The sequence below is a fragment of the Conger conger genome, chromosome 4 (assembly GCF_963514075.1).
Source record: "Conger conger chromosome 4, fConCon1.1, whole genome shotgun sequence".
NCBI classification, from domain to species: Eukaryota; Metazoa; Chordata; class Actinopteri; order Anguilliformes; family Congridae; genus Conger; species Conger conger.
Window position 1 is genome coordinate 51,030,676 of NC_083763.1, and position 26,107 is coordinate 51,056,782.

The window sequence follows — 26,107 nt, forward strand, 5'->3', positions numbered from 1 at the left end:
CTGCTGAATGTATTGGTATTCACAAACAGTATAGTTATGCTATATGCACAGTGCTGAAAAACAGGCAGTTTTTTGTGACATTGGGATCAAGAGATTTCCTTTACTGAATCTAATAATCTTTCCACCATAATTTGCTTAGTGGGTGATATCCTTGAGCTAACTTTCAGCTGCAGGTCCAGAACAGTGCTGGTCAGCTTTATCAAATCCAGTTAAGTGGCATGTTAGTGAACCTACTGTATGATCTGACTCTCATTGCTGAGTCCACAGGTCCACGTACAGAGATAAACCAGTGCTGGTCTCAGTCTGACACTTATGTACAACCACATGACCAAGACGATAACTACCCAGGGATCTGTCCTGGCCCCCCTCCTATATAACATCTACACCTATGACTTGCCTAACACAGTCTCGCGGAAGTATGCTTATGCAGACGACCTCGCCCTGGTATACTCCGCTCGAGACTGGCAGTCTGTGGAGGGGACTCTGAGCCAGGACATGCAGACACTAGTGGCCTACCTCCAGAAATGGAGATTGAAGCTCAGTGAGGCAAAGACGGTGTCGGCAGCCTTCCATCTCAACAACAGGGAGGCCAAACGTGAGCTCCGAGTACATATCGGCGGAACACCCCTGCCATGCTGCACCGAGCCAACCTACCTCGGCGTGACATTGGACAGGTCGCTCATGTTTCGCCGACACCTTGAGTCACTGCGCAAGGAACTAACATGTCGAGTGGCATTGATGAGGCGACTAGCCGGGTCAGGCTGGGGCGCCGGCCAAACCATCTGCTCTATGAAAGGCTCGCTGTAACATCTGAGCCTCCCCGGCGCCTCAAGTCGAGACACCCATTTGTGCCTGCCGCACAGGAACTCCTGCAGCAATGTAGAGATCTTAACATCAGTGCGGCACGATGGGCGGACTACAATTGGAGCACGGAGTGGGAGGAGAACACCTCCAGACTCCGTGGCTTCATCCCCGACGTCGGTTTCCCCCCTATCGGGGTGGACCTGCCCAGACTGGCATGGGTGAGGCTTAACCACCTCCGGACCGGTGTCGGGCGTTTCCGCTCATCGATGCACAGATGGGGCTTGGCTTCCAGTGCGGTTTGTGAGTGTGGCGCAGAGGAACAAACCGCAGACCATGTCATCCTGTACTGCCCGATCTATCGGGCACCCAACGGGATGCATGGTCTGACGGTTCTGGATGACGACTCGGTGGCATGGCTGCTGGAGGTGTGTCCCGAAATATAGCCCGGGTGAACCCCCCCCCCCCAGGCTCGGGGGGGTAAAAGGATAGCCCCTCGCCCCCGGGCCTGGGGGAGTGGAGAGAACACCTGCCCACACGACGACGACGACATGACCAAGAACATGCGCACTCAAGTGAGTGTCACATTACTCCTGCATCATAAACAGGAAAAACTTTTTCCACAGAATCAGAGCCCCTGTCACATGAAGAACGGCGATGGCGATGATAGATCACGTTACTGATACAGGACACCGTGCATGATAAGGAGCTGGTGCCAACACAACTTCATCATCTTCTCATCGACTGCTCATGAATCCTGGAGGACCTTTTCAGCAGGGCTGCTCAAGGTATTCCAGTATTTGAGCCAGTAAAGGGGGGGGTCATTTATAATAACATACACCAGGGCTGTATGATATTAATGCTAGCGTGAAGTCATATGACTGTTGGAATAGGTAAACTGTCACCAAAAAGCAATTTATTGATGACAGATTCACAGACAAGATCTTAATCTTTTCATACAACCACCTGCTGTCATCAAGCATTCTTGTGTTGTGTATGAATGTCCATATTGTACTGAGCAACCCAAGCAGTCATCCTTTGAGACATAAAGGCATTCTTTCTGAGCACTACCTTGCAGTACAGTATCCCATTTAGAGTCAAGTAATTTTAGAAAGTAGCCATGTACTGTCAGACCCAGAGCAGAGGTAGGTTTCAAACTCTCACTGTGCCTGCTGTGACTAACTATGTTCCCAATGATAACATTTTCAGATGGGAATAGGAATTCAATTCAAATACAAGGTGGTTCCATGTCTGATTCAGAAAACCAGCAGAAATGAGCAATGTTATGAATGAAAACATGACTTATTATAAATGTAAATTAATATTTACTTTCCCTCCACCTACTCAGAGATGAAGACAGAAATCTTAATTTGATATGGAATACATTAAGACAGTAACTTAAGTCAGTTTCTGCAATACAGATTTCTGATCCCCAAGGTCATGAAGGGGTCTGATTTTCACTAAAAGCTATGGATAGATCCTCCAGACTTTCCTTGTAGTTATTTTTCCAGGTCACTTACTGTCATTCCAAAGGTGCAAAGGTGTAGATGCTTCACAAATACCAAGCTGCTTGGAGTGTGTTTATTCAACTGAATAATATATAAATGGAAAATAATTATTTAAAATCTTACAAATCCCCAATTTATAACTAACCCTCCTCCATTTCCATTCTGCACTACAACATAACAAATAGTGAGGCCTGATTAATCAGCATGTTTAAATTAAGGTTAAGGCCCTTACACACAAGCGCTCTGGTATTTGTTTGGCTTTGTTGTTACAAGATTAGATGAGGCATAACAGAGACCCCAAGACAGCGTCCACCTTACCCTCTCAATTACACCCTTGCCTCCACACAATAGCCAAAACAGAAGCCCAACACTGTTGTACAACAATACAAGCATTCATGCTAGCAGGACCTGTTTGAATTCCCACTTGGGCCTATAATCCAAGCATCCTGCACCTGCTGAAGCCATATCCAAACCTGTACATCCAACATTCATCTCCATTGGGTAAAACTGGAGCGCAGACCCAATTTGTTATGTCTCTGTAGGCCATTTATAGCATTTACAGAATAGCTCCAAATCCAACTTGTTCCTGTCCCTGAGGGAGAAGATTTGTCAATTGAATCACCTGAAATTGCATTTAATTGTCCATACACTGTCTTGAACTTGAACTGCAGATGAGCACAGAGGGATTCACTCTGATCAAATCCTAAAGTCAGCGGTGGCTCAGGGGATGAGAAGATCTGAGGAGGTTAGGCCTGCGGGGACACTATTCAGGCCAACCAGAAACCAAATTCTTAGTTCTGGTGCCAGTGCAGCTTGAACCTAAAGGGTCATAACCACAGATGTGGGGCTGAAGAGGGTCAGGGAAGAGGAAGGCCTCCATCCAGTATTTACAGTCTAGAATATGTCCAGGGTCAAGAATTTTCCCATGCAGGCTGACTAACACAAGGAGCTGAGGATTCAGGAACAGGAAGCCCCAAAGCACAGTTGCCTTTCAACTTTCCTTTCAGGCTGACAAGCCATTACAGAACAGTACCAGTAGAGTATAGCAGAATATTCAATTTGGTGATTGCATATGGTTATGGTAATAAATTATTATTATTATTATTTTTTAAACATTGCATTCTTGGGCTCCAGAGCTGAAGACATATACAAATCTGTTTTGCATATGGTTTCCTGCACTAATCTAGTGCTTTGCATGATATAATACAAAAACAATTTCATGTATGGGGCATCATCCAAGCAATGTATTGTAATGTTTAGAGCATATACAGTTGACCTCCAAGCAATCTCATAACTGTTTCTAAGTAAAATGAGCCAGATATTCAAGAAGCCACAACTTAAGGTGATTATCCAACAGGTTTATAAGAAGCAAGGCTGGAATTCAGTAACCACATGTGTAGAAATACAGTAACCAAAGCAATACACAGTAAGCACAGTTTTTCATAACACATTGGAAGACCTTTAAGCTCGCTATACTTAAGTTTTCCTCTTGAACACGAGGAAACTGTTTAACACAATTAATTATGCCCCTACTACTACAGATATAGAGCATTACAAAATTGATCTCTCATTAAAGACACACACATACTGTGGGTCAGTTTCAAGTGAGTTTTTGGAGATCATAGAGTATGGTATGAATCAATACCAGAGCAATATTAGACAGATGTCATTGATGTTGGCACTCAGAAGCACTCAGGTTGATGCAAATTTAGCTGCACTTGACTGGGCACTTCACTGTACTCATAAAAAAGCATGGACAAACTATTGTAGGAATAAAAATGTCATACAAATTGATGTAAAAATAAAATACTGCTTAATCTCCTGGTTTCCTCACCTTCCAATTCAAATACGATTTCCCTTGAGAAACTGGGGATATTTCCATTTCTATCTGGAAGTCTGCCAGTGTGTTTGACTCAAGTGTTTGGTCCAATTACTGTTTAAGTAAACCTATTTGCCCATGCCCAATGCTCGCAGCAGAACGCACAGAGAACACACTACACAATGGAGAAAGAGGACATCTTTTTCACAAAAGTAGCCATCTTAAAAAAAGATTAAATTCTAATCCAGGATCAGTAATGTAGGTCTACTAAACAAAACACACACAGATCCCCCGTTTAAAAAAACTTGCATAATAAAATAATGATCATATGGTAGCACTTAAAAGGACCTCAACTGCAAGATACCAGAACTAAAGGTCTGGATAGAGTCATTGAGTAAGGTGGCCCCATCCACCCAGGTATTTTACCAGCAAGCAGGCCATAGCAGAAACATAATCAGGGGTATCTTATCACTCAGTAGTTAAAACTATAGAATCCCTTTATTATGCTACTTCGGAAAACCATGGCCAGAGGCTTGATCCAGCTTGTTGCCTGCAAAGAGTGCACTGCAGGGCATTATTAAAAATGTCAAGTGAGCCTCAAGTTAGATGTGCACAGGTCTAAAACTTACACTCATACATTACTGTATTACTGTATACATTTTTTCTTCTTCAGGGGATAAACTTTACCATCTGCCTCATCAGTTCCATACCTGCATATCAAATACTTCAAAATTGTATCAAAATTATTCAGCAGTCTCAGATCTTGTTAAACCACATTCCTTGGTAATCCGTGCACTGAATTGTGAAATATGGTTAAAGAGAACTAAAGAGTGCTGTGACTAAGGAAGCTTGCATAGGAATGGAATTGAAGAATTCATTTGAAGAATTATAATTTAGGCTAGTTTGTACCTTGCTTAGAAATATAGAAACACTCAGGACACACTCAATAAACAGCTCCTACAGTTTAAATCATTTTGAAGACTTACACTCATCTGTATTAGCTGTTTTTTTCTAATGCAGACCCAGTTTTTCATGTTTCTGGGAAAATAGGCGCCAGCAGACGCAGGGTTAACCAAAATATGTCAATCGGGTTCAGTTTTGCATGTAAAGGCTTCTGGTTCAATTCAACTCTAGCTGGCTTTAGCAAAAGGAGGCCAGGGCAAATGAAAATGGAGATTCAAAATGACAGGTTTTTATAGCATTTTTGGAACTGCTGCAAGGTGGCCTGTATGAAGCTTTACAGAGCTTCCAAACAGAAGAAAGAAAGAAACACAGAGAAGCGGAAAGACAGAAACAAAGAGTGGAAGACAGCCATCTGGCATACAGTAGCATAGCATCATCTGCAAACACTTTCCACCACTATAGTTGGGTAACACCTCCCCAGCAACGAAGGCCTCCATTTTAGCCGCCTGCAAATGTTAGCCTGCCACAAGAAGAGACTACATCTGATTTTATTCAAGTCATCACTCCATTGTTACCAACACTCATTTCCATTGCTCATAATTTTCCCTCATAAATGTGTTATTCATTTTAATACTGAATTATGGCGGTACAGTAATTACTCATTTACTTTTTACAATTGCGTTTACCACCCACAAATGAAGTAAAAAAAGTTGTTTGTGTCCAATACTCCAAATAAAATGGAAAGTACAATACAGCCCTGCAAACTTAATCAAATATCAATAAACTACTCTTGGGAGAACAGATCAGGAATCTATTATGCTCAGCTAATTATATGATACAACATTTATGTTGAATGTCACCGGCAGGAAACCTGTTGAATAAACTGCATTGATGCTTTAAACTTGATATATAGATTTGAATTAATATATACTGTATTTCATATAACTTCCTTGTTTCAACAGGCAAAGACAAAGGGAACACATTTTATACAAAGATAGAAAAGATGACAGGAATATTAACATGCAGAAGAACGACACCGGAAAAGCCGCAAAATGCAGACGCTCTTTGTATTTTGAGTGAGGCAGCCTTTTGCAAAGAAGCTGTCAGACAAGTATGGTGACTGTTTGCCATCTCATCTGAATGTATGAATGAAGTATATACTTCAGAGGAGGAACTGAGGTTATGCTCTGTTGCAAAACAAAAAAACAATACTGGTAAGTCTAATGATCACTGGGGCAACCTGACATCACACATATGCAGCACTTGCAACATGAAAAATAGGGGGGGTGGGGTTGTGTTACTAGGTGGTGCATTAAGCTAAGGCTTTTCCTGCCTTGATGTGCCCCAGGGTCGTGTGTACATAATGTGTCTAGTGCAATTACAGTGTACTTCAGCTCATGGAGTGAGAAGTGGTCACATGCATGAAAATGAGCATGCTTGTCAGCAGTCATAATTAAGCGGTGATGATGTGGCAAGAGAATAGACCTACAAGCACTGGTAGTACACAGGAAGGCAAATATTTCACATTTTAACATGAGCAACAAGAAGGGTGAAAATGCTGGTGGAAAAACTACTGTAGGTCTCTACCTGGCACATAAAAAAATCAGACGTTGGTACATTACTTGTAATGGAAGCACAAGGAAACTACCAATTACTAGTTCTGTCTGTGGCTGATTTTAATCATCTATGTCACAGCTAACTACAGCAATTGTGTTTGCATGTGCTGAGACAGCAGCCTGTAGCGTAGTGGTTAAGGTACATGACTGGGACCCACAAGGTCGGTGGTTCAATCCCTGGTGGAGCCACAATAAGATTCGCACAGCCGTTGGGCCCTTGAGCAAGGCCCTTAACCCTGCATTGCTCCAGGAGAGGATTGCTCCTGCTTAGTCTAATCAACTGTAAGTCGCTCTGGATAAGAGCGTCTGCCAAATGCCATTAATATAATGTAAGCCATTTTTGTCCTTATCATCATTGCGAGTTTACTGTAATCTCAGTGAATATGCAGAAACTTCAAAAAAGCATATTTCTGAATAAATGGTTGCCACTTTAAATAAAACAATTTCACAGTATAACACTAAAATGAACTGTTCATATACTGACATCCCTTTCTGTGGGCCTCTTAATCTACTTGGGTGTCTCTTGTCTTGACATTTGAGGAGGGAGGAGTGGTTTATCTCCAATTTAATGAGGCCTTCACAACACTTCCCTGACGAGTGACAGGCTTCTCTAAGTGGAGAGGACTTGTATGCTCAGACGGCCACTATGGAGACTCTGCTGATGACAGGAGAAATTACAGCCATCTTAGACCAACATCAACAATTATCATATACATACAGTCCTGGGATTTCAATGCTGCAAATTCAATATATTTAGCAAACTAATCCATTCAAAAAACCAAGAGCAAAGATTTCCAGCGTTTCAATATAGATATATATATATTTTTACCTAGGGTGTCTCTGTAGATAATTTTGTTGTATTCTGATAAATTGCGTGAACAACAAAGCATAATCAAGAGTATTCTGTATTACTGTGAGTATCACAGAAAAGAAATGTGAGAAAATGACTAATTTTTCAATAACATAAACATATCTCCAACTACTCACCTCATCTTTCAATTGACTACCAGAACTGATAAAATGTAAAATCTAAGTGGCAATTACCCCAGAAAACATGCATGAGAAAGCCGATAGGAATTAGGTTTTTTTTTATACACAAAACAATCCACTTTCTGTGCATTCTAACAGTTTTATTAGTGATTCTGTGCAGATTTGATACATTAGGCATCAGGCCCAAAGGAACTAGTTGAACAAAGTCACCATGGAGAAGTCCCTGGTTATTTCCCCAAGCATCAACAGTAGTGCTGTCACCAGACAATAAATTTAGTACCACAAACAACATAAGATTTGTGTAGTGTTGTATAACAGGGAAAGAATTGGACTTCCAATGCCAAGTTTGTACTGTAGGTTTGATTCCCAAGAGGGGCACTTCAACTGAATTGCTTCAGTAAATATTCAGCAGTTTGAATGACCTAAAAAAAAAAAAGTAAGCTGTGTAATTCACACTGGGTAAGAGCATGTGGTAAATACCCAAAATGTAAGCGTAAAATGATGCCATGGGACAAAGAAAATCACCATGCTATTATGTGTACAGGGAGAGAACATATGAAATATATGAATCAAGAAATGTATCAGTAGTTCACCATCAGATTCAACTGCCACAAAGGATGATGGCAAGGCAAGCTGCCAAAGAAGTGAGAAGAACTCAGTTAATATGCTGAAAATAGAGGCTTGAAGCGTATCCGCAGATGTGTTCACAAAACACGGGAACATCATTCGCATTTTTTTAATCTGTTCACGATCTCAGAAATCTGTTCACGATCTCAGAAATCTGTTCACACAACAGGTCTTGGCAATGGGATCCACACTTGAGCACCTGCTGCTTGCATTTCTTATCCCAAGAGGACCTCGTTCTTCAGCGCTCCCTCTGGTGCTGCCAGCCAATGTGATGGGAGGAGGCTGTTCGGTTTCCCGGGGGTTTGGCACCCACTCCTGGCTGCACCCCAAAGGCAAAGTGCTTTCACGCAGAGACAGCTCCCTAAATATCCTGGGTGACGTTATGCTACCTCCCTCGTTATGCTACCTCCCTCTCGCCACCCCCTGTTGAGGATACCAGGGCCGGAAATCTTCCTCCCTTTCAGATTGCAGCGCTATCTGCTCTCTGTCTCAAATACATTAACAAAATGAGCAATGTTCACATGTGCTACAATTACACTTATTTAAATGAATATGTAAAAATAGAAACTTAACCTGATCTTTTTGCTAAAATAACTGCTAAAGTGAATATTCAGTTACTCGGTTGCTCATTTGAAATGTTCAAATCGGACAATGCAAAAAAATAATCAAGAAGTAATTTCCAAACAATTAAAATGTTTGTTATGTATGTTAAAACCGCATGCAAAAAAGACATTACAGCTTCTGAATGCTTGAGGGCGGCTAAGACAAACTCATCCATGGCATACAAGCTAAGTCTGAGACTGTCTGAATGGGTTGGCTAAACTACTGCACTACCGACTTCACCGTCATCAAACCAGCGAGCTCGTCTGGCAGACCACAATGAATAGAAACCAGTGTAGTAAATTACAGAGCTATTTTACGCAAATGACAAATGACACTGTAAAGTGCATATTGTGCAGTACCTTATTGTATATTAAAATATATGGGTGGAACGAGCAAGATTATAATTTATAACTTCATTGCAAATTAGCAAGCTGTCAGTCTGCGTTTGTTTGCGGCTTGTATTTAAACTGAGCTATAGCTATGCTCGCCCATAGTTTGTGGAAATTAAGATAAGAAAAATAATGATTTGTTATTAGCTTAACTGAATGCATTTTAATTTATCTGAATTCATAAACCTTAGGGTTAGTCCACAATACTGCAGTTAGTTACATAATGGTAAAAGTATGAATACAACAAACATTTCTGAATTGATCCCAAACTGACTACAACCTGCGAGACTAGGGAAGTTGTAGTCAGGAGGAATAAAATGGAACCATAAAAACATCAAGCAATAAAGCATGCCTTCACCCATCACAAAGGTCAGTTACGTTAGTACTAAAGGAATGTACTAATAATACATATGCAGTCCTGTTGTGCATTTATCAACTGCATAGTGAAACAAATGAGCACTCTTGTAAGTAAATTTGGTACACACTATGTGACGCCCATGTCTAAGAAAAACACTGTTTTACATATTTGTCTTTTCATAGCTGGCTCCACAATGTTTAATGTTTCTAAATCAACACTTTTACAAGTTGCTTATAAGAGACCTGTGTAGCCAGAACCTTTCAAAATTTAAACAAATGGTTTGGCTATAAAATAGATGTAGTTCCTCTTTTGAAATTGAATGAGACCACAACTTCAGCTGAAGTTAGTCAATGACTTGCCAAAGCTTTGATTAAGTGCTTGTAGCACTGTAAAATATGCTTTTCACCTGCAACACAGTCATTGGTGGGGTGGCAATCAAGGTCACAATATGGATACAAGCCTGGAACTGCCAGAAGGGAGAATGACATATTGCTTTAGACCTGCAGGCTTTCAACTTTGTCTTTTATCAAATGAATTAACCCGAAAAAGGTGCAACTACATTTCACTGGTAAATGAAACTTTGTAGACACTACACATTTTCTTTGGGTTCGAAATTTCATAGTTGTGTAATAGCAAAGTTAAGGAGTAATTTGGAGATAAAAAAGGTCATTCATGTCCATTTTACAAGTATACCTGCTATGAATTTATAGCCGGGATACTTATAATGCATGGCATGCATAGCTATTTCTGACATAATGTGACTTACACAATCCCTCTAAACATGAAGCACCTAATTAAGCCAAATTAACTGCTTGTTAAAATTCTGAGACAGCAATTATGGTTGGAACGAAAACCAGCATACACAGGGGGCCCCCAGGACCGACTGCTCTGAAAGACTCAAAGCCATCTCACAGCCCTTAAAACAAATCATTTTAAAAGACATAGCAATTAAATTCAACTGTATCGGTCTAGCACTTCCTACAGAGACACCGTCACAAATATAAGCAAACCAGCCTCTTGTTTACATACAGAAACCAGCAGAAGCTCTGCGAGTCGGCTCATAATTTACATCTGAGACACAGCATCATGACGATGTCACATTTATGAGACACCCCTCTCTGTTTAATAGGCAAAATTAATAATGTTGCCCCTGGGGGCATTGTCAGGAGGAGATCGTATTTCAGACATCTCCCTCTGGCTTTTAAAATTCCAGTTCACAGTGCTGAGGGCACAGTGAAGGGTCTCCCTCATCAAGAGCCTTCTTAGGTTATTCAAGCTCATAACTGGGATACTGCTCAACTGCTAAACTCCTCAATGCTTTTCTTTCTCCCACTCTCACCCTCATTCTCAATGGTGGAATTCTGGCACCTTATGGACCCACAAAAGAGCCAGCAGGCCTTATGGAGGGAAATACAGCAGGTGCACACTCCCTGACATGATATTTGAATATTTCTGCTCTGATCCCAGAACTTTTCAGATCTTTCTTTGGATTCTGCTTTACTTCCTCTGGGGTTGTGTTTGAAATGTGGAACAGAATTGAGATGGGGAAGGAGGTATAATTGTTATGCCAGTCACAATCGAGTTAGTTCTAAATGACCATAGCTCACAAACAACTGCTCAAACTGCTGCCAAGAGGGTGGTGTTGAAACAAACCATGAGACATACTGTATATAAAATGGTCCAGAGACAGTCATGCCCAATTATACCCTACATAGAACAGATATACGTTCTACTGCCAGTACTGCATGTCAGGACAAATTGACTCTTCTTGAATACATTTAATCCTGCAGCTCCAGGCAGAGAAGATAGCTTCACTCATTAACCACAAGCATAAGGATCGATCTGGGCCATCACCAACAGACTTATTCTTCCACTGACTATTTCTCTCTAATGATGGAATTGGCTGTGGTTTTCATGTCATACCTTAGGCTGAGGTTAACTGAAAGACAAAGAAGCACACTCAACTCCTCAACCTCAAAGTGGTAGTTGATTCAGAATTTGATCTAGCATTCTGTGCATTCCATGTTGGCACAGTGTGTTTACACCCTATGCAGTCGTATAGGGCCACACCCATCCCCAGGCCACCACAATTAAAGCTCGGAATGTGATTTATTGATTCTGTTCTTGTCTAGGATCACCAAAAACCCTAGGGTTGGCTCTGCTGGGATATACAACTTCAATACAATACCATGAGATGAAGGAAAAAGATAAAATAAACTGCTGGCTGCATGGTGTCACAAGCCTGCAAGGTTCCAAACATCATGACTTATGTGATGTGTGTAAGGGATTTAAAAGACAAAGTTAATTTCACAAAGATACCGGTGTCCCGCAGGGCTCAGTTCTTGGCCCCCTCCTTTTCTCTCTGTACATCATGCCTCTTTGTTTAGTTATCTCTTCCCATGGCTTTTCTTACCACTCGTATTCCGATGACAGCCAACTTTTCACCTTCCCTCCTGATACTGAGGTCACCACGCATCTCTGCCTGCTTGACTCACATCTCTGGGAGGATGACCTCCCATGACCTGAAGCTTGACAAGACTGAGCTTCTCTATATCCATGCTAAGTCCACAACCTCTCACTGACCACTGAGGACTTTGAAGTGTCCTCCTCCCACACAGCTTAGAATCTTGCGTATGCATGAGGGAAACAATCCTAGCTAAGCTACGGCTTTAGTTGGCTATCATTCAGAAAAACATTTTCATTGATATTGCCAATATAGCCTACTGGTAGTGTGTGCTTTCCAATTTTCCCTGTTCTAGTGAAATCTTCACATTGCCTTTTTACAGCTTCATCATGGCCAAAGACAAAAGAAGCCCAAGCAAGTGCTGGGCAGCAGACAATCACTTTGTTAAAAAAGAGCAGCGTGTTCTTTTACTGCTGAAATTTGTGTCATTCACATTGTCAGACAATATCTCTACGGTAGCTTTTGAAATATGATGTAGTTATTCACTCAGTGAGCACTTTATTAGGTATTTATTAGACTTATTTTTTACACTTAAGTCTTCTGCTGCTATAACCTATCCACTTAGAGGTTTGACATGTTGTGTGTTCAGACAGCGTTACTGTCAGCTTTCACCAGTCAACCCACCCTGTCTGGTACCAACAATCATTCCACAGTCAAAGTCACTTAGATCACATTTCTTCCCCATTCTGACATTTGGCCTAAAAACAGCTGAACCTCTTGGCAATGTCTGCATGCTTTAATGCATTTAGTTGCTGCCACATGATTGGCTGATTAAATATTTGCATTAACAAGCTGGTGTACAGGTCTACCTAATAAAGGGCTCACTGAGTGAATATGCTTATGTACAGCCTATTAAGCTTGATCTCTCCCAGCTTTGTAGTTTTCTGCATAATACTTGTATTTATTTTATTTTTTTATCTATGCTCATTATTACCGGAAGGAGAGGATAAAGTATATAAACAGATTGTTTAAATCATTTCAAACACCCAACTCGCAAAATGATGGCAACGCCTAATAATTGGATGGATCATTGCTATTAGTCCGATTAACCATTTTTCCACGGACACGTCCTGAGCCAAACTAAAACCTAAAACAGCCATGCAGGAAGACAGACAAAAGCAGTTCACAGGCATGAGACCAATAACAGTTTCGCTTTGAAGTGAAACTGATGGGCAATCAATGAATGGAAAAACACAGGCCGGAGAGTACTGTCCTTAGTAGAAAGGGGGAAACACTTCAGAGAGGGAGAGTGAGCGCAAATGTTTGGGGGACCGATAGAGCCTACGTATGTGCCTTGTGCCAGGGAGATAACCTTCGGTTTAAAAGCTCCGCCTTATCTACATTAGAGGCGTGCCTCTAGGCCACCAGACTATTTCATGTAAAGGGCTCTAAATATTAACCTCTGACGGTCGTAAAAAGATCACAACAACTACATGAACACACCTCATCAAAATATGCATAGTCCAAGTTAAATCATTTTCCTTCTAAAAAATAAAACGCACGAATGCTTTGAAAATATTCATGGTGGTATTATTTTTTGGCACATTTTTAATTCAATTCAGCGAAATTCTTAAACCTCAAACATTTGACCAAGCATATTTCAGAGGCACCGCATCAATTTAAATATGATAGCCTACCTCCAGATAGCCATATTAGCTGTAACCAATGCTAGTTGCGTATGTCCATAATATTAGGGTGTAGAATCAAAATCGTTAAACTGTGAACGCATTATTTTGGTCATTACGTGATCCGATCACGATTAGGCCACAGGAAATGGTTCATATGCTGCAGGTTCTTTAAATCCCACCCCGTGATGAGTAAAATCCCCGCCCGTCCTAATTGCAGGTTTGTGAGGCTATTTCCCCTTGCGTAAACCACACTACGCAATATGGCAAGCAGAACGAGCTGCACCTTTTTCACCTTTTCATCGTTTGCACCTGTTTTAAGCGCCAATTTAACCAAGAACCCACGAAACTAAACGACAATAGAGCCATGACCACATCATGTGTCACCTAATTTATGTCCAGTATTAGTCTATTAGTGACTCATCATAGTTATAATAGTTGCTTCGCAAAAAGTAGGAAACCTGAACTTCAACATGAATCATACGACACATTATCCATTATGACAGGGTTACTACTTGCATAGTGTATATATTTACGCACTTTATACATTAACCAGAAAGTTAATGCCATTAATTAAAAAATGCATAGGCTACAGGCAATATTCAAGACCATATACAGCTCATTCAATTCGTCGTAAGGTTGACTAAATCACATGCCTGTGTGTGAGAGAGGAATTGCATCAGTGTTTTTCCACTGTCTACTTTGCATACTGAATATCGCAAAATAAAATGGCACAATAGCTTGAATACCACCAACAACCGAATGGGGACAAACCTGCTCTTTTCGCCTTTGCCAACGACCGCAAGGGCTCTCCTCCAGAATTTCGCTTTCATCCTCGCTCTCTTCTTCCTTTCCCCCAGACCCCGAATTCCTCTCCTGGACGGACATAGTCATTTTATTCCCTGTTCAGATTTATTGTAGCCCTTGGCTTCTTCGCAACGTGCACACAAGTTCCTGTTGCTTGTCTATAAATCGGCTCTAAAAAATGCGTTCAATACCGGAGAACAGCCTATTAATACAGCCCCTCTGTTAAGCGCTGACTGGTCTTCGTGCAGGATCCCCTAACTGACAAGCTTGCTACATGCGCTCACCAATACTGCAGAATACAGGCATAAACTATGCATGAAAATTCGACTGACAAAGGGTAGCCTATTAATCGGATATTACTATTTTTGCAGTAAACCCCAGATAGGCTATATGAGCCCCAAACATGATTTTCAAGAGGACCTCGAAAAATATAGCCTATCCCTTTCTGTGTTCTTCGGAATATAAAAATAGTCAAATGAGTTTATGGTGAGTAGCCTTTATGCTACACAATCACAAACAAGTCAAAGGAATAAAGATATGCGCGACACACTGCCGTCGTTCTACTCTGTCTCCGTCGCAGTATTTACTTTCTACACGCATTGTACCAACCCTTTTTGGACAACCCCCGCACGTATCATTCACGAATTGCGTTGCTCTGCTTCACAGCGTTTTCTTAGCCGAGAATACTACCGTAAAGAGTAGAAAGCAAGCGCAGAAGCCCCATACTTGATCGGCTACAGGTGTTTAAAGGTCAAGTGTTTAAAGGCCACTTTTGTGCGACAATAGTTAATTGTTGTTCATTTTCAAAAATTATTTTGAAAACCATTGTTGACATTTGTTTTGGCTTACCATATTTATACATTTTGCAAGATATCTGGCAAATCTAAAAATATTTTGTTGGATATTATTTGTTCACAATCTCTTTTTATGGACAACAGCTATATATTTTCAAATATACAAACAGTAATATATATATATATATATATATATAAGTGTACTATTTTCCATTTTGTTAGATATTTTTCTCAATTATGTATAATACACAGTATTATGTCTCTCTGGCTTTGAACCAATAGCAGCTAATCTGCAGAACCACACATCTGATGCAAAGACCCTTTAACCCATTTTAGCCATTGAATATTCCAAGACTAATGACAGAATAGAGGCTCATGCCAACAAATAATCTGGCCAGGCCTTAATACCTTTATGGATAGAGCCACTCAGAAGCCCAGACAAAAAACCCACAAACTGCCAGTGGACAAAGAGGTCATAAAACAACTCTGTTAGGATCCTGTGCCCTCTGCTAGTAAACCCTTATCCTCATCTTCACTATCCAAAGCTTTCAGCTGGTTTCTCTGATACATTTAGTTCAATGTCTACTAATTTCTTCAATGTATACTAAGTAGATGCTTTGTTGTTGCAAGCATATCTTAGAAATAATAATACTTATTCATAGGTATTGCAGCCTAATAGCTAACTCTTCGGCTTTCCAAATGTGATAGATGCTTTAATCTACAGTAGGCTATAGTCCAAGTAATACGCATCACTTGGGTATTTAACTCACGACAGACAGTGATATTGTAGAAATTGTATCACAGCTAAGGGGCGCGTCAGGCCGGGTATTATTATTTAGAGTAGCGCTGCTCTGCTTTCTCCGGTCCAGAAGTTTACAATTTTCGGTCACCTCTCGCACTTCTGTCTGCTTACGGACACAAATCTCTCTCACGAATGAAGACCTGCATCGGATAGTTTCTGAATCACGTGGAAGCGGAGACAGTGTGTAGCTCTGCGTCCATGCTTGCTTGCAAATTCTGGGCAACACTGTTGCAAGGTGATTGACGTGCATCGTCTTGCATATAACGGTTTTTCATTTTGACTCTAATGGCTACTTCGCCGCGGACTGATACTTGAAATAGAAGCATTAGAACACATAGCAGTGGTATATAGAAAATGTAGATTGCGAGATTTGTCCTACCTGCTTAAAAATGCACCGTAGACTATAAATTGATGCCCGCCCATAATTCGGTATCGAATTAAATTTGTCAGATTAGGTACTGGTAAAGAACTGGGCTTGTTACTTGGTGGTTGCAGGATCAATTCCCATTCCCATAAAAAAAAAAGTTATCCAAGTTGTTCTGGTTTAGAGTGCTATATGTTAGTTATCAGTAACTGTGATGAAAATGTGACATATATTTAGATGCTTTATAATACATTGTATTGGGCTGGAAGTGTATAGAACGCAAAAAGGGATGGGATTAGGATTCTTTTTTTTTTTGCCAAACTCATGACTATGGTTACCAGCTTAGGTTTTACTTTTCATTTTGGTAGTAGACTGATGAAGAACATTTGACAGAAAAGTTGCTGCTTTTTTTGTATATACACTGCACACTTTTTTGGTGCAGTACCTGTTATTATATCTTTACTTACATTTTTTCTTGGCTCTAGGGGTCTGCAGCAGGTTTCAATAGGGGTTGGCATCATCATGGCATAGAAAAGCTTGCACAGCCAAACTGAACGGGTAGATCATTCCAACATTCTGAAAAACCTGGACTGGATACTGTATGGTTGGACCAATGTCCAGAAAATCTTTATTTGTGCATGCCTCTATTTCATAAAGGGGTTAGCCTTTGTGTTAGCCACAAAAGAGGAACTAGGCCATAGTGTATTCTATTCATCACCTGCCTATAATCCCTTATCAAATGCACATATAATTTTATTCTGAGAGTTGTTTGCCGATTATAATGTCTCCTGGATGTCCATATAATGCTTTTTAGAATTAAGATATATTAGACATTATATGATGCCATTACTGGATTGATAATATATCAAGCTCAATGGAGTTCCTTCATTTAATGCTGCCAAGCGATTATGTGTTGCCTTATCTAGAGCCACTTGATTATTAACTGATACAAGTGCAGAGTGCAGCACACAGTACTCCACATTTTATTTTATGCAGTTTCAAGGTTTCCTCTCGCCTCCACCATGAAATGTGTTGTTGATTGTGACCAGAATGTATCTGTGGAAAAAGTGAAACCACTGAAAAATACTTAAGTCGTTAGCATGACATACATTAGATCTGTATTGGTTATACTATTGTATTGATATGCCGGAGGCTGCTATATTGAAGAGCTTGATGTGTATTGATCCTATTAAGTGTTGTCCCCCATGGTGGATGGGGGGAGTGGGATGTTGGCCGTTGGTTTATTATTTTAAAAGGAGGCTTCAATGTGATATACCAAGTCTGTTGATGTTTAATAGTGGAAACATGATCCTTGTAGATATCTGTGTTGATACAGCTGTTTATGAATTCAGCTGCCAAGTCTTCTGATTTTTTTTACCTCCTGCAATTTGTCTGCTATCTGGTCCAGCAAATGAAATAAATCATTGTGGTATTGTGCACATTGATCAGAAGTCGTGCTTTTATTGTTACCTTATCTACCCTATGTAGTTTAACTTGTATTCTATTTTTGGTGTGTCAAGCCTTTGTATCTCCCTGCTTTTGCCAGATTACTTCTCTGGGTATATAAAAACACCCCAAAATGATGTACGTACATAGTTCTAGAGAAAACACCAGTTGGATTATTTCATTTGCACAATGGCCACTCACCTTATGTAAATATTAAAATACAAATGTACAAAAAAAGGAATCATTAAGCCTTTCAGTCCCTTTCAGCCTGGCTCCACCCAAATCCCAAGGGATTTTGGCTTTAGTTGAGAAAATAGAGAATTTAGTAGGATCTTAATCGGGGCCCAAAACAATAGTATATCAGTCATTTTGATTGGTTGAAAAGGTAAAAGGTACTTCAGTGCTACATTGCACTTTTTGGTTAAGCAGAGAAAAAAAAAACACATTCTTGTGTGTTGAGGCAGTATAATTTTTGTTATCTGTCCTCTGTCTTGTTTCAGAACCTACTTCAAACCTATTTTTATCAGTCAGCTATGATGTTCTGTTTTGTAAACCTATTTGTCATGTACATGTACGAGGAGAGTGGTCATAATAGTTGGACCGACTATGAAAATGAATCAACCAGAAAAACAGTGTTGTAATTAAAATATATACTGTAACAGTAAATAGTAATATAGTTTTATTTAAGTAGTAAGATTTTTTTTTAGAGCCCAAATAAAATGTAGAAAAGCAACATGAAAAATCATATTGCCTATACGTCAATAACCAATTAGACATGAAGCTAAATTGCCTCATGTTCTCATATAGTGATGGACAATGATCCAAATCCGCTACAAATATGCCACAGTAAATTACAATCCAATTAATGATAGAGTTATCATATTCATATCATATGCAAATTCTGAAATCCAAGTCTGAATAGACCTGTTTCAGCCAGTGTCTGATGTTGATCTGTCCTTCACTTCTGTTTACAGGCAGTTTATTAAGACCAGTAGACCAAAGGCAGACATGGAGTGGAGGCTTGATAGATAACCAGAGGTTACAGAGGTTAGTGTAGAGTTCCTGTAGGGGTCAAAGGTGTGACTTTGGGAATCACTATTAGAAATCAGTGACAATAGCTTTTGGGAGATTTAAATCCAGCAGAGCAGCAGTGTTTAGAATAATCTGAAGTAGTCTGCTGGCAGAGACAAGCAGATTGGGCAACATACATTTCCAATAGCCAAAGTTGGCTAATGGATAGTAAAGTGACCTGAATAAGGAACAAGATAAAATAGGTTGTGAAAATGGCTGTAATCTTCAACTGTTATTGGGGGCTGAGATAATCCATAGAATCAGGACAGCAAAGGCCCTTGGTTGGGATTCAAACCTGATACCTTCTTGCTGTGAAGTGACAGTGCTATTCACTGCACCACCATGTTGCTCTGAATTAAATGATAATATGTGAATGTAATGTTTAAATGAAGAAAAGAAAAATGAAAGAATGTTCCATTTTGGTAAATATTATCAACAAGTGAACAATGGCACATTATTTCTCTAGTCTGTACACTGTCTGGATAAGAGCTGGGCACCTCTAGTCTGTACACTGTCTGGATAAGATCTGGGCACCTCGACGATAACAAAAAAAATCTCACCATCCAAAAATTAGGTTGTGAATCAGAAAAACCTTTGTGATCATGTTGTAATTGTATACCTGCATTTCAGTGTGTGTTTGCATTTGTTCACATCTCCAGCTATTATTATCCAAAATAGGACTGTAATTCCAAATGTAAATGTTTTATAACAGTTCTGTATGATTCTGTAAGAAACTGCTTGAAGACTGATCTTTAGTAAAACATGAATGTACAGTAGCCTATAGAATAAATCCAGTGATATGATGATTTAATTGGACATTTATCTGTTTGCACATCCCACCGGTACAGTATGTGAAAACATCAGACACCTGAGGTGAGGTGGGGGGAAGGTCACACCGTTTTCTCACCATATTAAATAACAATTGACTGTCTTCACTCACCAAGGTCACTGTCAGCAAGAATAATTACTTACTTTCACTAGAGCACATTGTATAAGCATAAATCTCAGTTTGAAGTCAGACAATTCAGAGAATGCTGTATGAAGTTTTTCCAGTGAACACTGAAATGTCAAATAAAAAAATGTGTACACCAGACATTAATTACCAAGCCAGTGCACAAGCAGGCTCAGTTTGCATCTTGTTCTGTTCCTAAGTGCTATGTTCTAAGCAACTTGGCACACTACCCTGGAGCCGAAGACATGCTCTTCCTTACAGGAAAAGCTCTCTCTCAGAATTCTCCGTCCAGATCTGGACAGCCTATTGGACAACTTACTGTATTTACGAAACATGATCCTTGCAAGCTGGCTCCTCTGCTTGAATCAACTGAATATAAGGTCAGAGTGGGAAGAGCCACATGCTGATGAGCTGCTGCCCAGGTGGCCCAGGTGAGAAAACAAGCTACACTGCTACCCTATAGGCACATCTGCTTGTACTACAATCCAGGAAACAGGAGACAAACAAAGAAGAAATATGAATGGCGCCATTTTGATAAAGTGTGCAACTTTACATAGCCTGGATGCATTTTACAGACAAAACAGCATACCCAACTGTTCAAAACAGATGCAAACACAATAGAAAATTTGGTTCATGCACTAAAATAAAATACATTTTCATAATGCCTTCACCCACACACTTCACACATTCAGACACAGTAATTAAAGTGGGCTTGTTCTCACTCAAGGAACTGCTTCCTTTTGATACTTAGCTTGATCTGGCCATAATACTCAGTAGAAACATCTTGTTTTGTTTGTTGAATTTTGAGCGCTCTCTATTTATGGGTCAGCTGAGACCAATGGTGGTCTCAAAGGCCATGCCTGTAAATTAGATGACAGATAGTCATGTTAAAGAAGAAAGGAAGTATTGATTCATGAGAATTCATTTCACACCATTCTCTGTAAACTCTAGAGACTGTTGTACTTGTAAATCCCAGGAGACCTGCAGTTTTTGAGATACTAAAACCTGGCACAATCACTGTCAAAGTCACTTGGATGACATTTATTCCCTATTCTGATATTTGGTCTGAAGAACAACATAATCTTTTGATGATGTCTGCATGCTTTTATGCATTGAGTTGCTGCCACATGGCTAAATAGAGATTTCAATAACAAGCTGGTGTCCAGGTCAACCTAATAACATGGTCATTGAGTGTATATTTTAAGAAATAAGAATATGGACAATTCCATAAAGCTCCATGTGCTGTATTTGTTTTACTATACGTGTAGAATGTCATTGCGTAGTAGCTCATCATCCATAAATGTTCCTTGTATTTCTTTATTCTACAAGCTTAATCATATGCACCCTCTGCTGGCCAGAGCCACCCACTGTGCACAAAGAACGCATTCAGATATCATGTATTGTTAAATGGCTGCAATTGTCAGCCATATTCATATCAGTATTCAATACATTTGAAAATACAATTATTTGATTATTTATGTAATGTTGAAAATCCAAAACTCACCATGAGAACTACCCTTTTGTCTCATCATATTTGCACTGTTATATTTGCAGTTTCCTGTAACTAACGGAGGTCTTGGCTTTTTGCTTTCTTGTGGGTGTATATTTGCATTGTAGGCTTCCACATTATTGATGTCACTCAGAGGTCCTGTCTGTCTGTGCTAGGATTATCTCATCAACTCATCATTCTTATGCAGCAATTCCATTACAACAGAACACTACTGGACTTGTGCACACCATGCTCTACCATTATTTAAAAACAACAGTATGGGACACTGGCTTGTATTCAAGTTGTCAATAATCATTTGCACGGAACATGGAGATCATTGTGATATTTTTAGACAAGACGATTAATAGATATCAAGTGATCTAGATTGTCCTCAGTAAGGGCTGCATTTGTTCCACCCTTCCAAAGAGTTTTCTGGTACGGAGGTGCCATTTTATGTGTTTTTTTAGACTTGGTGACACAACCATCTCTGCAATTACATCACTTTATTAGCTGATTTCATGCAGACCTATGAGGGAGCTTGGAGACGTTGGTATACAGTATATTTTATTGAAATATAATCTGATTTAATATTGACACATTACATAACAATTTACATAATACAAATACACAGTTGAATATCTACTCAATGCAGTGCTACATTAGATGTGTTGATTAATACTACAACCAACATTCAGCCCCCTATACACAATTATGAAATGTGGTTTCACATAATGTCTTACAGATAAAAAAGGAACCCTCAAAGAGCATCTCAAACAATTTAAACAATTTCACACTTTATAAACTGCACTTCATCTGCACATCAAGCATGGCTGAAATAGTGCCTAGTGAAATAATGATCATAAATCTGGTTTGCAGTGAATGCTGCCCCAGGAGGTGTCCTCTGCATTAATGTAGAAGGGAACTAAACTCCAAACCATCTTAACATAGTTTCCTGACCTTTCCCAGACTGCTACTGTTATTTTTAATACTTGCTTCTCAGTTTTTAAATATTAATAGAAATATCTGCATATGGAATATGCCATATTCTTTCAGGGTGGTTACATGGCTTTGAGAGAAGCAGTAGTTTCTGAAATATTTTCTTTCGACTGTTCATCGTCTTTGGCATGGGTGTTTTGTGGCGTCCTCAGTATGTGTCTGCTGTTCCTTTTAAGCCAACGGCAGAGTAAGTGACACTGTCTTCTGGGTTCCTATATGGCTAGAAGAAAGAGGATTGGTCAGTGGTTTGTATATGGCTACTATACATAACATGGGAATTCAGCCTAGTGGCTACATATTATGGATACTCGCAATAGTTGCTCATAAGATGAAATACAGCCATCATATCAATGTTAAAGATTGCCCTGGAGCACTACCTTTCTGTCCTCGGTTTTCCTCTGAAATGAAATAACTGCATAATGTATGTCCTCTGAAGGTGGTTCTGTGACCTAGAAAGGAACAGTGTAGAAATAGATTAAGTGTAAAAAATTAGTTATATAATTAGTCAAATAATACTAGCTATGATTACCTCCAACAATCTAACATAACATTTCCTTGATTAATTATTTGGTACATTGCTGTATTATTAATCCACTTCAGTAAATTCAGCTAATTGACTAAAACAAAACAAGCAAGAAAAACTTGGGACTATTATAACAAGCAATGCTGGTTAACAATTCCATATACAAATATTTATGCTCAGAGAGCACAAAATGTAATATGTAAATGAATATTTCTTATGAATAATGATGTATACTGGAATAATGGTTACTTTTCACCTTCCATTAAAACAATAACAAACATGATAATTGAAAGTTTCTCTTGGTTTTCTTCTGGAATTACATATCAGCACATTGCACTTCCCGATCTGCTTGATTTTAAGTTAATTTAAGTGAACAATAATACATCTTTTCATAAGGAAGACAAATTCATTTCAGTATGCTGATTCTGGGACATCTAATACACAGAATAGTATATAAGCTCATAATTACAGCCACATTACTCGTCTGCTATATTTATTAATAATTATGAAAAGACTGTTGGTAAGTACAAGTTTTCTTTAAAACAATACTAAGTGAAATTGTTTATTAGGATGTACCAGAGTCCCAGCAAGTTAATGGCCCACGGAGATCAATTTGTAAATGTTTGGCATGGCCAACACATTCCTGGGCTTTATTTTTTTATTGAACCACCATAGGTGCTTAAATTAATTTAATTATACATAATTCCAACTAATACAATCAGTGCTGACTATTACCTTATTTTTGTTTCTCTTCTTCTGATGAGACACAACAGCATATACATCAGATTTCTGAAAGGAAGAATGTGTTGTGTTGACATGGGTGTACAAAAGAGGTTGATAACATAAAACCTGGATAGTTGTATCAGAAATGATTAAATTGAGTGTTCAAAAATATAGCTAGTGAATATAGATGTCGACCAGACAATTGTGACTCAATGCCGCAAACGGTGCACCATCGCACAGTTCGCAAAAGAATCCTGAAAAAACTGAAAAGTTTGGTCAAAAATTAGATAAGCGCAGATCTGAAATCTTGAAATACTTGTCAATAGTTCAGTTATAAATCCATTATGCTCCACAATGTGCAAATGTGAAAAAACAAACAAACATATAAATAAATAATTAATGGTATTCAACTGGTACCATTAAAGTCAGACAGAAAACAGTGAATAAATATACCACTTCAGTTGTTCCTTCTCCTTGTTGGTGCATAGTTCTTTTTTCATTTTGATTTCCCTCTACAATGAAACGGCAAAAAAAAAAAACACCAGTATGCACACATACTGTCAATTGGCATAGTATATTGCCATTTCTCTAAACCTGTACAAAATTAACTGACTATAATAGAAATGAAACTGATCTCTTCTCTTTATTCACAGACTAATGTGTAGCTCTTCTCACATCTCTGTTCCAGCAGTAGTAAAACTGTTAGAGCAAGATTTCCTTCCTTGTTTCCGTATTACTCGCTGAATAGCCATGGCCAATCTAAAATAAAGTACAACATGTCTGAAACTATGTTTTTCATTGTGGTTAGTTTCTGTCAGCAGATTTGTATGTTCAAAACTTGCCTCTCATGTTCCTCTTTGTTTTAAGAGTGAAAATGCTGCCTGTCAGGAAAAGGAGGACCAGGCAACTCATCACCAGGGCAATGGTCAAATGAGATCTGCTGTCTTCAGATGCATTGCTGTACAATAAGAGGAACTGAGGCAGTCAATGGAATGCACTATAATCTTACGAACCAAAAACAAAGAGAAAATCAGTGTGAAATTTAAAGAAAATGTTATGTTATGTTATGTTATGATATGCTTAACGTATTTTACAATAAAAATGCATTTATTTAAAGGTGTAGGAGATGGAATACATTTTCGGTTTTGACCATAATAATACTTGGGGTATTTATTACCAGACACACAAGAGGATTGTTAACTCTTGCACTACAGTGTATAATTAATATTAACCCTACTCTTAGAAGATGTGTGAAAGCCCCTATCTGCCGAATGTGATGTACCTCACTTATGAGACATCACGGCTATGACTGGTGAAGTAAAGGGTGACCAGAATGTGAAAATGAAATTTCAAACTTGAAACAGTTGTCTAATGTCAATTTCTCAGTGTGAATATTGCTCTTTCTATAAATAATTTCATTTTTGTGCATTTTTACAGTTGAGTCATTCTTTATAAAATAATTGGTGTGTGTTAAGTGCATGTGTGACAGTTTTATTTGAATTTGTGTTTGCTTTTTTATGGTGTTGTAGATTAGTTTACCTGTATGTTTCTGGTGGTTCAGTACTGATATAAACTCTTTGGTTTCTGCTGACAGTCACACCATTAGTCACAACTGACTGTGGGGATGATGATGTGTCTACTTGAAGTTGTTCAGTTTCAGATGCTATAACAGAAACAATCCTCAGAAACTAAGCATGTTATTTAGAAGCAAACACATGATAATCTATGAGCATGTACTGAAATCAGCGCTTAAAAATAAAATAACTGTCAACAATTATCATTTAAAATATGTTTTACTGGTTTATACTATGCTATATTATGAATTTATTGGCACATTTACCTATATTCTCTGTTGTACTAGTGTTCTAGTTGTTACATGCTAACATTTTTTGGTCAATTCTGAAATATTGACTGACTGTACATTTGTCATACAACCGCATTTGTCATATTTTTGGGGATAATTATCTTTAGAAAGGACACAATGTCAATAATGTGATCTTACCTTGTGTGACTCTGATGTGGACAGGGACTCTTTCATGTTTAAATGCCTTTTCTATTGCACACCAGTACCAGTCTGAATCTTTCCTCTGCAGTCGGGTCATAGTCACTGTAAATTCTTGACTTGCTGTGTCATCTCTGATTGATACTCCCGTATTGTAATGCCTGGGAGAATCTGATATTTTTATTTTTTTACAGGAGTCAAAGTATCTCCCTCTACACCAGTATTTTTTAAAGCTCACATATTTGGTATTGGTATATTTACAGGAGACAGCAACTGATCCATTCTCCTGTCCTGTGAACACATTACTGTCGCTGTTGAGGGACAGACCATAGTCACCTATTAAGAGAACAGAAGAATTACTGTATCTCCATTAGAATGATGATCAGACATTTAACAATATTTACGATCAGACATTTGTTCCTCTCTTTTATCATA

General features: G+C 39.1%; 1 protein-coding gene and 1 long non-coding RNA gene across 4 annotated transcripts in view; both read right to left on the minus strand.

Annotated features, from left to right (window-relative positions):
- Positions 1 to 15,108, minus strand: part of LOC133126993 (nuclear receptor-binding protein 2-like) — a 38,161-nt gene extending 23,053 nt beyond the window's left edge. For 2 of the 3 annotated variants that reach the window (XM_061239567.1, XM_061239566.1), the window contains exon 1: positions 14,478 to 15,108. In XM_061239567.1, coding sequence (XP_061095551.1) covers positions 14,478 to 14,597 — 120 coding nt within the window. In that variant the 5' untranslated portion in view covers positions 14,598 to 15,108. Of the gene's footprint in view, positions 1 to 13,715; positions 13,850 to 14,477 lie in introns of those variants that run through there. The other variant, XM_061239569.1, reaches the window with a different exon arrangement.
- Positions 15,109 to 22,076: 6,968 nt separating this feature from the next.
- LOC133125805 (uncharacterized) lies at positions 22,077 to 24,337 on the minus strand. Its single transcript, XR_009708457.1, has 4 exons — positions 24,124 to 24,337; positions 23,683 to 23,736; positions 22,802 to 22,873; positions 22,077 to 22,644 (listed from the first exon to the last, which is right to left on the minus strand). It is a non-coding gene; the product is annotated as an uncharacterized LOC133125805 (long non-coding RNA).
- Positions 24,338 to 26,107: the final 1,770 nt, after the last annotated feature.